Source organism: Suricata suricatta, chromosome 15 (assembly GCF_006229205.1).
Source record: "Suricata suricatta isolate VVHF042 chromosome 15, meerkat_22Aug2017_6uvM2_HiC, whole genome shotgun sequence".
NCBI classification, from domain to species: Eukaryota; Metazoa; Chordata; class Mammalia; order Carnivora; family Herpestidae; genus Suricata; species Suricata suricatta.
This window is the reverse complement of record NC_043714.1, coordinates 44,574,475-44,589,648: the sequence shown is the minus strand read 5'-3', so window position 1 is coordinate 44,589,648 and position 15,174 is coordinate 44,574,475. Positions and strand designations below refer to the sequence as shown.

General features: G+C 40.6%; 1 protein-coding gene across 1 annotated transcript in view; it reads right to left on the bottom strand.

Moving 5' to 3' along the window:
• The window catches only part of GRHL2 (grainyhead like transcription factor 2), a 114,206-nt gene that overhangs the window by 87,445 nt on the left and 11,587 nt on the right, over positions 1-15,174 (bottom strand). Inside the window, exons 4-5 of the mRNA XM_029923776.1 lie at positions 14,336-14,729; positions 2,131-2,186 (exon numbers count right to left, since the gene is read on the bottom strand). Coding sequence (XP_029779636.1) covers positions 2,131-2,186; positions 14,336-14,729 — 450 coding nt within the window. The remainder of the gene's footprint in view (positions 1-2,130; positions 2,187-14,335; positions 14,730-15,174) is intronic.

Genomic DNA, 15,174 nt, shown 5'->3' with positions numbered 1-15,174 from the left:
ACCACAATCTCTTTTGCTTAACATGTCCATTCAGAAATATTTATTTTCCTACATTGCTGGATGGCCCGTATACCAATGCTTTGTGTAGTTTTTTCATTAAAAAAAAAAAAACGCTCTTCACTGGGCCTATCTATTTTCTTAGCTCTTTAATTCCATAGTCTTTAAAAAGCTGGATGTAAAAATATCTCAAAGTTCACCTCTTAAAATAATCTACTTACAAGATGATGGGCAACTCCTACTTTCTATGTTAAACATTTCCACAATGTTTAATTTTTCGTAACTTTTGTAAGGAGAAAGAAATTTGAAGGGCAAAACCATATTCCTCATTTCATGATAAAAAAAAACTTTACGCTTAAACTGATAAACTAAGCAAATTCCGGAATATGTCTCTTAGAATTAGGCAGGAAATAAATCATTCAAGACAGAACCAATTTAACTGTCATTTTGCTTAGAAAAAGCAATTTCAGTACAGCCACTGAATCATAAAATTTGAGACCTGGACAGGATATTAAGAATCACCTACACCAGCAGTTTGCAACTTGTCTAGGGCACAGACTTCTTAAAAAAAAAAAATGAAGAAAGCTGTAAACCCTCTCTAGAAAAAAAAAGCACATATGAACAGAAATTGTTTTGAATATAATTTGGGGGAGTTCATGCCCCCGAAGCCTATCCATAACATAGCTCATTTCACAGCTGCAGACAGGCTCAGAAACTTGCTCACTCCAGTGGGCAATGACAGCAGCAGAAAGAGAAGACAGATCAAGTGACTGATAGGTCAATGTTCTTTTCACCAGCCTGACAGCTGATTACATGGTGACCTGGGTTTATAGCATGCAAATTACATATTAATTTCCACATTTTAGGGGGTGATTTGGAACTCTATCTTCCCTACCATGCCCCTCCCCCTCACGAACACCACACACCCAAATTCTGACTTGGACAATTTGGGGAGACCAAACTGGGGACTCTAAGGTTGAAGCAAGATCCTGAAGGATCAAGAGGACTTTAGGTGGAAACAGAGAGAACAGAAGAGAGCCAGCAATACAGTAGGGGGCAAGGTTTAAAGTAAAGGGACCAGCATGCGGAGGGCCCTGACTACTGTCATGAGTAATTTGTGTTTAATTCTGTCGGAAATGGTGAAATCACTGATAAGTTTTATAAATGGGAGAGATCAATTCATTTCTTGCCATTTTCACCTATCTGCAGACATGATCATGGCCAAGGTCTTTGAATATCTGGCCCTTCTACCTCAAATGTTCTTAGTCCTCCTTCTTTCCCTGGAAAACTCCTGCTGACAGTCCTTCAAAATGTAGCTCAAATGCCCCTTCCTGCAAGCTTTGCCCCACTCCGTCCCTCCCAACCCCCATCACCCACACACAGGCCTACAGGTCCTCTCAACTTGCTGTTTACGTATCTCTGCAGCAGGACTCATCACTTACAATTTGTATTACAATTGTCCATCACTACTTTTGTCCCCTCCAAGGCTATAGGCCTCTTGTAATGAGAGGTTGTATCTTATCCCCATCCCTCTCGCATGGCTTGTATACGGAAGGCACCAGAGTGTGTGAGAGCTGGTAGATAAGTATGTACAAAGTGAAACAGAAGGGAAAAGAAAGTGTTGGCAGAAAGTTCAGATACATTCTAATAGTGCAGAACATGAATAAGAGTTCCTGTCCCTGGCAAGGACAGGACAGGTAGAATAGGATATTCGGTACTTGGCAAGTATGATGAAGTGTAGCAAGAAAGTCAGGCAGATCTCTACACCTCTAGAGAGGGTGGCTGGAAGATGGTTACATCATTAGCCATGACGGGAAAAAAAACAGACCAATGAAAGAAGTGGAGAAGGAAGGAAAGAAAAAAAAAAAAGGCAAAGAGTTCCATTTATTCACATGCTGTGTGGGAGCCCCTGTGTCTGAGCTTTAGAGGATCACTAGGAAGGGGTATCTAACCAACAGAAGGACAGAGAAAGGGTACAGACCTCAGAATGTAGGTCAAAACAAAAAACAGCGATTTAGAAGTCATCGTGTAGAGAAAAGAATTTTCTTTTCAAGGTTCAAAAGGATAACTTGGTGATGCATTTTAAAGTGTTATCAGTTCATCAGTTCCTAGGGGCATCTCCCAGTAGCATACCTGGATGCCTGGTCATACATGTACTCCTCAGCCCCAACGGAAGCGCTCCGGAATTTCTGCAAAATGTAAAAGTCATCAAAATTAAACAGGTAAGTCATCATGAAAAGGAAACAAAAAGTGACAAATGTATCCAACCTGTTTTACCCTCACTTCAAAAAGTAATATATTTTTCAGTATTATATTTTCAACGACAATGAAAACTGTGACCATTTGTGCACAGAATTCTCAGATCACCTGCACACTGAGAATTATGCTGGACAGAAAGGGTATCTGTGCTTTGTGTACTGTTCACACGTCCCCAGGAGTTGTTAAAGCGTCTGCAGGTACTGGAATCTGTTTCATATAAAATTATCTCTTCCATTTTGTATCATTGCCAATGCCTATTCCAAAAATCACAAATTCTTTTTGTTGTTGTTTATGTATTTATTTTGAAAGGGGGTTCAGGGTCAGAGTCAGAGAGAGCATGAACAGAAGAGGGGCAGGTATAGAAAGAGGGAGTCACAGAATCCAAAGCGGGCTCCAGGCTTCGAGGTGTCAGCACAGAGCCCAATGTGGGGCTCAAACTCACAAACTGCAAGATCATGACCTGAAGCAAAGTTAAAAGCTTAACCGACTGAACCACTCAGGTGCCCCACAAAATCACAAATTCTTAGTTAATGAAACACTAATTACAGAAACCCACACAGCATAAATAGCATAGGGCAGTATTTTGAGTGTTTAGAAGCACAGTTTCTGAAGCAAAACTGTCTAGCATCAAATTCTAACTTTTCTTAAATTTTTTAAAATGTTTATTTATTTTTGAGAGAGAGACAGAGAATGAGTGAGGCAGGTGGGGCGGGGGAGGGAGATGCAGAAAGAGAGGGAGACACAAAATCCAAAGTAGGCTCCAGGCTCTGAGCTGTCAGCACAGAGCCAATACGGGGCTTGAACAGGGAAGGGGCAGGTAGAGAGATCATGACCTGAGCCGAAGTTGGATGGTCAAGTGACTGAGCCACCCAGGTGCCCCAAATTCTAACTCTTTGACCTGTTACCTTTATGAATTGAGGTAAGTGCCATATTTTCTCCTTCTGCAAAATGCTTATTTACAGTGATTAGAAGGATAAATGTGTTAATAGATGTAAAGTACTAAGTACAGGACCTAATACACAGTGAACTCGATATATGTGTATTAAATTCTATTATATAGTAATCACTTGAGCATATTCAGTGCCCTTCTCTCTAAGATCTTCATTATCACAATATTGTAAGAGTGCATTTTGGAGGGAAACTCTAAGTCCTGGCATTATGCGTGAAGAAGCTTGGATTCAGGGATATGCAGGTATTATTTAGTGCAAGCAGGAAGCACCTGGCTATGTTTTAAAACATTTTTAAAAGTAGATGTGCAAACGCCCCTACTTGATCCTAAAGTGAATATAACAGAATGAAAAACCACTTGATTTACCACATACCCTGCTCCTCCCAATGTGACTTTTTTCTAGTGTCTCTTTCAAAAAAAAAACAACTTTCCTGTCTCTCTTTTCTCAGCCATAAACTTTCATCCTTTGACCACAGTTCAAAAGTTTCCTTCACAGGAAAGGATTACTCACAGCTATTCTCCAAACTTTCTTCATGATCCTTAACCACCATCTATGCTAGAATTCACAGTTTATAAGTAAAATACACATGATGCTTCTTTCTATATGCAGTGTCATAAATTCCCTGGATCCAAGAAAATGGTTTGCCCTTCAAAGTTTACTGATGTGCATCCTAGGAACTTGTGGACTGGTTCAATAACTGTGACAAAGAATCAAAGATACAGATTTATATTTCTTTTGCAATCAATCAATCAATCAATCAACAAAGCATTCAATGGGAATTTTCTGGGGCTCTACCGAAAGTTGATTGAAGAGATGGGCAAATTCACATGAACAATAACAACAACAACAAATAGAAGTCAAATAAAGCAAATGACCTAATGTGAAAGTCTATTTTGAATAATCCATTCATTCATTCATCCATTCATTCATCTATTCATTTAGGTGCCCTCACTGGAGAAGCACAAAATGGGCGTTGCCAAGAAAGGAAGTTCATCCAGATTACTGAACAATTTCATAGAAATTGTGGAGATTGTTCTAACCCTTGGAAGCTAAAGAGAAGCTGGATTAATCGAAGGAATTGAGAAAAAGTAATCTAGGTGAGAGAAGACCAACATGAGTCAAGACAAAGCAATGATGTTACAAAATGTGGTGAGTGCATGGGGCCAAGGACATGGGCCTGATTTGATCACGGAGGGAGGACCTAAAAATCTAGGTTAAACATTTAGTTTCTCAGACAACCAGCTGTATTTTCAGTACTAAGTGCCATATGTGGCTAATGGCTACCATATTGGAAAGAATAAAGGGAAATTTCCACCCCTGTAGAAAGTTCTATTGGCCAGGGCTGATCTATGAAAAGGTATTTATACTTAGTATAGTTAAGAATTAGGAAATTTTGGAGTTAGGAGGATAGCATGATGAAAAGGGCATTTAAAAAAGAGAGGAAATGCATTTCCAAGGTCTTCTTTGAAGGAATATGCAGTAATCCATCACAATACTAATGCAACTAATACTGGTGAACCAGTATTAGTAAACACAGGCCTCAGTGAATTTATTGTTCATGCCACAGAATGCTGAAGCCTGCGAACAGACTAGCCTACTAAAACATATTAAACTTATAAATTCTGTGGTTCTAACCTTTCCGGTGATAGGAGAAGATGTGATATACTACAACTGTTCAGACTCAAAGAGGCTAATGCTGACTAAAATAGAGCCTCTGACCTTAATAAAGCACATGCAAGCAAGAACCACGAAGAAATAAAGATAGTAAACATGTTACCAAAATGTCTAAGCTTAAATTTTATCCTTAGTTATTTTATATTGCCTTTATAATTAAAAAATTAAATGCATGGTCCACCTGGAAAACATCATAGTCCTTCATGAGACCTGATTGCGTTGATGGGTCATATGGCCCTGTGTGACTCAGTATGGAAAGTCATACCCTAAATGTTTGGGTCACTCTGGTTACAGTTACCAAGTTCCCGCGACTGTTTGGAAACCTTTTCATGTAATTTGTAGAATGCCAAAAGGCAAGCGGACAGCCAACATCACTGTACTTTACTGAGATTTGATGTGTGCGTCTATACGTTTCTTAATCATTTGGACTGAGAAAAATGATGGTAAAGAAGATATGACAACATATATTTTAAAGATGACCCTGAAAGGACTTGAGATATCAGGCGATATTAAAATATTACATGTGAATTTTGAATAGTAGAATTCTACTAATTTTCTTAGCTGGGAGGAAAAAGACATCTGCCTGAGAGTCTACTGCAAAAACACAAATGATTCTTCAACCGTCAAAAAATCAGATATTTTCTGTCTCCGTGTCTTTGATAAGCCACCAATTTCATAGGTCTTACTCATCAGTCCACTCTTTCAGTAAAGACTGAGCTTCTGCTTTGTATCAGGCAGTATGCTAGACGCCATGGGTACTAAAGTGAGCAAAAAGAGAAGAGGTCTGTGGTCTTGTGAAGCTTCCAGTCTACTAGAGGAAACACATTCATTCAAAAAACCACTCATTCAAAAAAAGACAAACTGTGTGCCAGCACTCTGGAGAACAGCAACAGAGTTCTAGGAGAGCACAGCACCACTGTGCGAGTAAAAATCAACCCCACTGACAACCAGCCTTTGGGCACGACTTCCGGTGGCACACAGACAAGGCCAACAGAAGCCCAGAGACAGGACCACAGCTACGGAAGTGAGCCGCACGTCTTCCTTCTGAGGGACTGTTGCTCATTTAGCAGAGGCATCCTCAGTCCTGCTTTGCTTATCTCATCTCCTGAACTGCGGTTGCGCAGTTTCCAGATTGACCCAGTATCTTCTCATATCCAGTCCACAACTGGCTGTCACTTCCGTAATCCCTCCTTACACTTATCCAGTATAATCCCAAGCACTATGAAGACCTCCTCCCTGCTCTATGTTACAGAGTTGTTCCTAAGAGTCCCCTGCTGAAGCAGGCTAAATAAATGGAACTCTGAATACAGATGTGTTCATGGTAGTTGCTGGTAGACTTAGATACAAAGAAAACTGACTCTACTAGGAACTGAAGGACGGGGGCAGGGAGGGCTTTCCTGAGAAAATCACACAGGAAGGAGGGTGTGAGAGGTGGCAAAGAATATTCTAGAACTGTGTTGTCCAGTAGAATTCAGTGTAAAGATGGAAGTGTCCTATATTTTCATTGTCCAATACAGTAGCCACAAGTCACACTGAACACTTAAAATGGTAGTTAGCAGGACTGAGAAATTAACTCTTGAATTTATTTAATTTTAATTGCCACATGTGGCTAATGACTATGGAATTACACAGCACAGTTCTAGAACATGGAGCGACATGCACAAAGGTCCTGAGGCAGGAGGAAGTATTTCAAGTTCACAGAACTGAAAGGAGCCCACAGCAGCGAGTACAAGGGGGAAAGAGGTAGGAGACAAGTTGGGAAAGGCAGAGGAGAAGCAGAATATGCAAGCAATGCTTTGTAAACTTTTAAAGATTTGCAACTTAATCCTAAAAGTGATGGGATTTAAGGGGGGGGTGACATAATCAGATAAGCATTTTGAAAACACTGGTACAGTGTACAAAAGCCCCCAGTATTATAGGCCAGAGAAAATGACAGACTGGGTGGAAGCAGAATGGAGAAAAATGATGGATCTGAGAAATGTTTAGAAATACTGATAGAATTGATAATGGATGAGGAGGGGAGGGCAACCTATCAAGAAATATCCTGGTTAGCAGGATGGTGGTGCCACCCACTAAGGTGAAAAACACAAGGAAAGACTACAAATCAGATTTGGGATAGATGAGGAGTCAAACGCAGTTAGCTGTAAAGGTCTAGGGCAAAGAAGAGAGAACTGGGCTGGAGAAAAAAAAAGTCTTTATGATATACACAATGACTGAAGCTATGGCCACGTAGCCAAGAGCAAACGTAGTAAGAGGAAACAGTGATCAGAGCATCAATGGTGCTGCAAAGTACCAGCTTTAACAGACACGGGGCTTCCGTCGCCATTGTGTTCGGGAGGTGGGAAGATGGCTGCTATGAATCTGAATAACGGGTCATCCAACCACATCAAATCTGACTCCACACAGAGAAACCGAAAGCTCCCTAAAGTATGAGATGTATATGCTAAGGGTTTTCCAAAATGCTGCTTGATGCAAAAACAAATGGATGTAATAAAATGATAGAAGTCTGATGGTACCATATGCATTATATCAATATGTATAAAACAAACATAGTCAAACCATGTGCATGAATCAAAAGTGAAACTATGTTCCAATTTAGTACTCGATTCAATATTTTTAAGATTTTATCCTTTACAGTTTTTTAAATTTGAGTGTAGTTGACACACAATGTTACAGTAGTTTCAGGTGTACAACGTAGTGAGTCAACTTCTATATATATTATGCTACGGTCACCACAGTGTAGCCACCATCTGTCACCACAGGGCTTTTACCGTATCACTGACTATACTCCTTACGCTGTGCCTTTCATCCCCATGACTTATCCATTCCATAACCGGAAGCCTGTATCTCCCACTCCCCTTCACCCATTTTGTCTATCTCCCCCTCCCTCCTTCCCTCCGGCAACCAAAAGTTTGTTCTCTGTATGTATAGGTCTGATTCTGCTTTTAGTTTGTTTATTCATGAGTGAAATCATGTGGTACTTGTCTTTGTAGGACTGACTTATTTCACTTAGCATTTTACCCCCTAGGTTGTTGCAAATGACAAGATCTCATCCTTTTTTGTGAGTGATTATTATTCAATGGTGTGTGTGTGTGTGTGTGTGTGTGTGTGTGTGTGTGTGTACAAGATATATACCTTCTTAGTAAGGTGTTATTCTTTAAATTTATGGGAGGAAATGAACTCCCAGTTAAAAATTAATCATGCTGGGGCACCTGGGTGGTTCATTCGGTTAAGTTTGTGTCTTCAGTTCAGGTCATGATCTCACAATTCGTGAGTTCGAGCCCCACACTGGGCTCTGTGCTGACAGCTTGGAGCCTGGAGCCTGCTTCAGATTCTGTGTCCCCCTCTCTTTCTGCCCCTCCCCTGCTCGCACTCTGTCTCTCTCTCAAAAATAAATATTTTTTAAAAACTTAAAAAAAATTAATCATGCTGGACAGGGTAAATTCAGGAGAACTTCCAGCATCAGTCTACAGATGAATATAAAATCAACACTAACCATCACAGATCTATTGGGTATGACAAATAATCATTCTTTGCTTTCATTTCAGGATCCTCTACAAACTATGTTAATTTGACAAGTAATATAACAGAACTGAATTATGAAACACATGGTAGAAGCATCTGCTGCTTGTCCATGTATATAGTTCTCATTCCTAAGCACATGGCAAAGCTAAACTTCTCAGCCCTCGTGCAGTTAGTTAGTAAAGACCATGTGACTCGTTCCAGCCAATGAAAGATGAACAGGAGTGATGCCTGCCACTATCAGCTCACAGTATTTACAAGTCAGTCTGCAATCTTCATGATCTTACTTCCTCAGAACGGGGGACCCAGTGGCCACATATAAGATAGAAATGTCACAACATACAGGGAATCTGGATTTCTGAGCCATTCATTAGGAAAGAGGTTTGCAGACACGTTATCAGGATTATTAGTAACAAGAAATAAACTTTTACTATATATATATAATCACTGAGACCTTGATGCTCCTTTATTCATACACCTAGACTAATTTTAACTGTCACAAAATAAATTGATTCTTATTATGACTATATATGTATACACACACACATATATATATATACACATATATATACATATACATGTATACATATAATTTTTCTGTCAAAACTCTTCCATGGGGCACCTGGATGGCTCAGTCGGTTGAGCATCCAACTTTGGCTCAGGTCAAGATCTCATGGTTTGTGACTGACAGCTCAGACCCTGGAGCCTGATCGGATTCTGTTTCTTCCCCTCTCTCTGTCCCTCCATGATCATGCTCTCTCTCTGTCTCTCAATAATAAATAAACATTAAAAAAATTAAAAACAAACTCTTCCTTTCATGTCTTAAGTTTCACATGTTTCCTTAAAACATTCAATGTGTAACTACCTCCTTGATTTGTATGTATCAGTTATACTCTTTTGCATATTAGCTGTGTGATCTTTGGCAAGTTTCTTAACCTCTCTGAGCCTCTGTCTTTCCATCTGTAAAATGAGGAAAATAACACTTTTTTGGAATTATAGTATTAGAAATAACATGTGTAAGCCACAGTGCCTGGTACACAGTACCAGAAAAAAAGAGCTATCATCATTTCACTTCTCAGACATAGATAGTAAGCTTCTAGAGGACAGAAATCAAAGCACGCTTCCTTCTGTCCCCCTACATCTGGCACAGCACCTAAAACCAGTAGAAGTAAATATTTACCAAATGTTATTACAAAGGGGCTGCACAATAAAATAGCTAAAATCAGTCCATTAAAGAACTTTTTAATGTTACCACTGTCTTAAAAACTCCCAGCCTCCGTTGAGTCAAACTGCTCACTTCTCTGATACCCACCTACACACACACACACACACACACACACACACACACACACACACACACACACAAAGAATCAGTCTCTAATAAGAAATGAAATTTGTGGGGCTCATTCAGTTAAGCATCTCACTCTTGATTTTGGCTCAGGTCATGATCTCATAGTGAGATTGAGCCCCACATCAGGGCCCTGTGCTGACAGCATGGAGCCTGCTTGGGATTCTCTCTTTCCCCCTCTCTCTCTGCCCCTCCCCCACTCACATGTGTGCTCTCTCTTAAAATAAATATTTAAAAAAATAAAATGTGCTAATTCAACAAGAGTCCTAGATATTTTAATAGTTTACCTGAAAGAAGTACTAGATTTTAGACAAATTTTTCTTACTGAAATTTATTTGGTGAAATTACTCACCTAATCTTATAACCAGTTAGCAATGCCATGACTAAAGATCATAACAGATCTGTTTCCATTTAACTTACATCAGATTTAAATACAATATGCAACATAACACTGATTTCCAAGATGAGGAGGGCAGCTACACCAAATGTAGTGAGAACAGTCTTCGCAGTGAGTTTCATGTAAGTTACTTTCTTATTCCCTTCCAAATAAAACCCAAAATACAATAGCTTCCTTTCACAAGCCTCTTTATCTACAACACAAACACCACTGATAACACATCCCCCAAATAGCATCATGGTTCTGTTGACATTGGGCCACCTCCATGGGCTCTTCTGTGACTAATGGAAGATTTCCACACCTGCTGAGAAAAACAGCAGTGGCAATTTTTTAGTGAAAAGGCATGTGCCTGACGTTCCCATGTCAAGTAAGCTGCTTTTGCTTTTCCTACTGAAGCACCCCAACTGCTTGTGGGCAAATCAAATATTCAATAATACCAAAAAGCTTACAAGATCCCTGTTCAGTTAAAAAAAAAAAAAGTCTGTTAATGATTTTAAGCAATACAGCCCAGGAAACTATAGAAGCTAACTTTAAGGCAAGATTTTTACTAGAAAGGCATTGTACGTTTGACTATAAAGCTACCAGAACTCAAGACGTACGGTAGCCTCTTAAGGGCAGGGGATGGGGCACACCTCACTCTGCTTAACCCCCATTTCACGGAATACAGAACTCAGGAGTGGCTGGGGCCGACAGAGGGCCACCAGAGCGCCACCAGAGCACCTAACTCCCACCGACACTGTAGAGAGCCGGTCCTTTTTGCTCTTCTCCTCTTCTGAAAGATAAGAAACAGCTAATGACATTGACAAAGGACAAGCAGTTTTGAAAAAAAAAAAAGCGTGAGTGAGTCACTCACTGTCTTTAGGAATGGAACCACCGAGGGTTAGATGGCCCCACACGCGTCCTAGAGCCCGACAGCTTGGGAGGAGTCCCATCTCAATCACTTACTGCCGTAGGACCATGGGCAAAGGCAGGCTCTCTGTGTCTCAGTTTACTCATTTGGAAAACAGAGATGACAAAATTAGTACATTCCTCATTGGGTTTGGGTGAGGATTAAATGAGTATAGGGGCGTCTGGGTGACTCGGTTGAGCGTCTGACTTCAGTTCAGGTCATGATCACCCAGTTTGTGGGTTCAAGCCCCACGTCTCACAGCTCAGAGCCTGGAGCCTGCTTCAGATTCTGTGTCTCCCCCTCTCTCTCTGCCTCTCCCCTACTCATGCTGTTTCTGTCTGTCTCAATAATAAATAAACATTAAAAAAATTTTTAATAAATGAGTATAGCAAATAGTCAGTAGGCACATCCATTTTATTATTTTCAAATATTAAGATTAAAGACGCGATCGCAGCCTCAGGTAGCTGCATTTTGTCCCAGCGGCAGCTAAACAGGCAGCAGGCTGCAGGTATGTGGCACACTGCCACCGACACTAACTCTTCTGTAGGAAATTAGAAACCATGAGTTTCGCCTTCTGCCATTGTCCTTAATTATCCTGGGCGGACTGAAAAGTGGGAAGGCAATGACCATCATCCCAAACACAGAAGCATGGCTCCTAGCCGTTGAAAAAGCTGACCTGAACCAATAAGAAAAAAAAAATGCATTCAATATTCTGGGTCAAAAACTGGAGAACTAATCCACAATTTCGGTTCATGTCATGATCTCATGGTGCTGAGATCATGCCCTGAAACAGGCTCTGCCTAAGATTCTCTTTCTCGCTCTCTTTTTCTCTCTCCCCCTTCCTCCCTCCCTTTCTCTGAGTCTCCCCTGCTTGTGTGCTCACTCTCTCAAAAAATTTTTAAGTTTTTATTATTTTATTATTAATTATTTTAATCAATTATTAATTAATTATTCATTATTAATTAGATGGTCTTTTTATTTTTTTAATGTTTATTTATTCTTGGGGGCGGGGGGGAGCAGAGAAAGGGAGAGACAGAATCCAAAGCAAGATCCAGGCTCTGAGCTGTCAGCACAGAGCCTGACTCGGGGCTCAAACTCACGAGGTGTGGGATCATGACCTGATCCGAAGTTTGCCGCTTAACCAACTGAGCCACCCAGGCGCCCCCAAGATGGTGGTTTTTACTAGTGGTATTGGAACAAGTGGATACCGATATGGAAAAAAAAGAAATGGACCTCAACACTTCCCTTACTCCATTACAAAAGTTACTTCAAAAATGAACCATAAACTTATACGTAAAAGTGAAACTATTAAAAACCCAGGAGTAAAAAGCAAGAGAAAATCTTTGTGACATCAGGTGACGCCAAGACTTCTTAAAAAGGACATAAAAGGCATCAACTATAAGAGAAAAAAACTGGTCAAGTGTACTTCATCCAGATTAAATACTATTGCTCTTCGAAAGACACAGTTAAAAAAAAACAACAATAAAAAAGGCTACCTACCAGATTGTAAAATATATAACTGACTTCACATTATTTAAGGAATTCTTAACATCTTAATGAGAAGACAGGTAACCCTATTTAAAAATTGAGTGAGGGGCACCTGGGTGGCTCTGTCGGTTGCTGACAGCTCAGAGCCTGGAGCCTGCTTCAGATTCTGTCTCCCTGTCTCTCTCGGCCCCTCCCTCACTCCCACTCCATCTTTCTCTGTCTCTCAAAAATAAACATTAAAAAAAATTTTAATAAAAAAAATTGGGCGAACTATTTGAGCAGACGTTTTACAAGAGAAGTTCTAAGAATGGGCAGATAAGCACATGAATGATGTTCCACACCACTAGACATCAGAGAAAAGCAAATTCAAACCACAATGAGACATCATGACATATCCACTAAAAAAGCTCATGTTAAAAAGACTGACAATACCAAGCTTGGGCAAGGATGAGGAAAATGGAAACCCTCAGGTACTATTGGTGAGAAGGAAAACGGTACAGCTGTATCTTATTAAGTTACACACACACACACCACATGGCCCGGCAGTTCTACTCCAGGTTATTTACCCAGGAGAGGAAGGCATAAGCCCACATGAAAGCACACACTTGAATGCTCACAGCCGCGTTATTAGTAACAGCCAAAACCAGAAGCAACCAATTACGTCCATTAAATGGTGAACAGATATATCACAAATTGTGATATACACTTACCGTGGAATACTATTTGGCGAGTAAACAAAACAATTGTTTATTATAAGCAAGAAAATAGAAGAATCTCAAAAAGTTAAAGAAAAATTGAAACTATAGTGACAGAATGCAGATTAGTGCTTGTCCAGAGCAAGAGAGAGGAGAAGGTTTCAAATGCAGGGGCTCAAGAAAACTTTGAGGAAAAAAAAAGAAAACTTTGAGGATGAAGGAACTTTCTATTGATTCTGATGTTGGATACAATTACCAAAATTTTCAAGCTGGTGAATTTAAAACAAATAAGAAAAGAACCTTGTTTCTGTAAGTTCTACAGGCATATGGAGAGAACACATGGTCTCTGTAAAGTATAAAATGTATGCACATATACACACTTGATTGGTGATAATACAAATTCTTTCTTGAGTAGTCAATCATACTAGGTCTTAAAGAGTTACACTGTTTCAAAAAATGCACAGGCAATATCTTCAGCTACCTTTTGGAAGATTACAAACGAGAAGAGGTCAATTTAGTAAACCATTTAGTAAAAACATTTAGTAAAAAAAATTAGTGAAACAAATGTGCCTGGGAGGTTCACTTGGTTAAGCATTTGACTTTGGCTCAGGCTGTGATCTGACAGTTTGTGAGTTCACGCCCCACGTAAGGCTCTGCTTTGATGGTACAGAGCCTGTTTGGGATTCTTTCTCTCTGTCCCCCTCCCCCACTTTCTCTCTCTCTCTCTCAAAATAAAAAAATAACTTCTTTTGACAGAGAGAAAGAGAGAGCACAGGAGCAAAGAAGGGGCAGAGAGAGGGAGGGAGGAAGGAGGAGAAAGACGAGAGAGAGAGAGAAGGGAGAGGGGAGAGGGAGAATACTAAGCAGAGTAAGACTCAGGGCGTGATCTCACCACTGTGAGATCATGACCTGAACTGAAATCAAGTCAGAGGCTTAACCAACTAAGCCTCCCAGGTGTCCACACTAAAACCTTTTTATAAAGATACAAACACATTGTTTTAAACTCCAAACTCACAGCTTCCTTACTTTATCCCACTTAAAAAGCAAACAGAAACACAATTAGCCGGGGGTTCTAGGTTTAGGTTCCGGTTGCTGCTCACAGAGCCAGGACCTCACCTCTGTGGTTCCGTCCTTGAAGCTCTCGCTGTAAGTGCTGTCGGGGGTGCTGCGCTGGTCATCCTTGAGGTAGGTGCCATGGCTGGCCATGGAGGGCACGCCATACGGAGTCTGTTCAAAGATAACCACACGCTGCTCCTCACCATCGCCCCGGGGATAGTGCACGGGCGGGGCCATGAACACGGGCGTGAAATCCTCCGCTTTCACCACCGTGATGCCGGAGACCGGGATGATGGCCGGGCTCTCGGAGATGTTCATGCTGTACTGTTCCCGTTTCGAATTCTCCAGGTGATCTTGGTTTAGGGAGAGGTTCACTGGAACAGTCTTTAGGACTTGCACTCGGTTTTCTCCTCCACTCAAACTACTCTGGGTTTCACTGGTGCCAAGACAGTTTCTGCAAGGTTAACCCCCACACACAACATAACAGCATTAGAAAAATCACCACTTTGTGACTCCTAATAAAATAACCGATGGCAGCAATAATCAGTGGATGTTAATGCCATTAGGGAAAAAGTCGATGGTGAACTTTACAAGGGAATGCTGTGGATCTTGGCATGACTAGAGGTAGGACAATTGTTTCCCAGCACCATGCAAATACCCCCACCTATATAGTGCAGTTTGCGGGGTGAGGGAGTTGACTAAATTTAAGCAAGCCTTTAAATCTAACTCCCAGCCCTCCGGAACTACAGGAGGATGGAAGAATGACTTGAACAACATCAAAAGGAAACAATCATACAAACAGAATGTAACACATTTTACTGACCTGGTTTCTTCAGTAAGTTAGAGGCATGAAAAAAAGAAAGGGGGGTGGGAAGCTTATTCTAGATTAAGAGATTTGG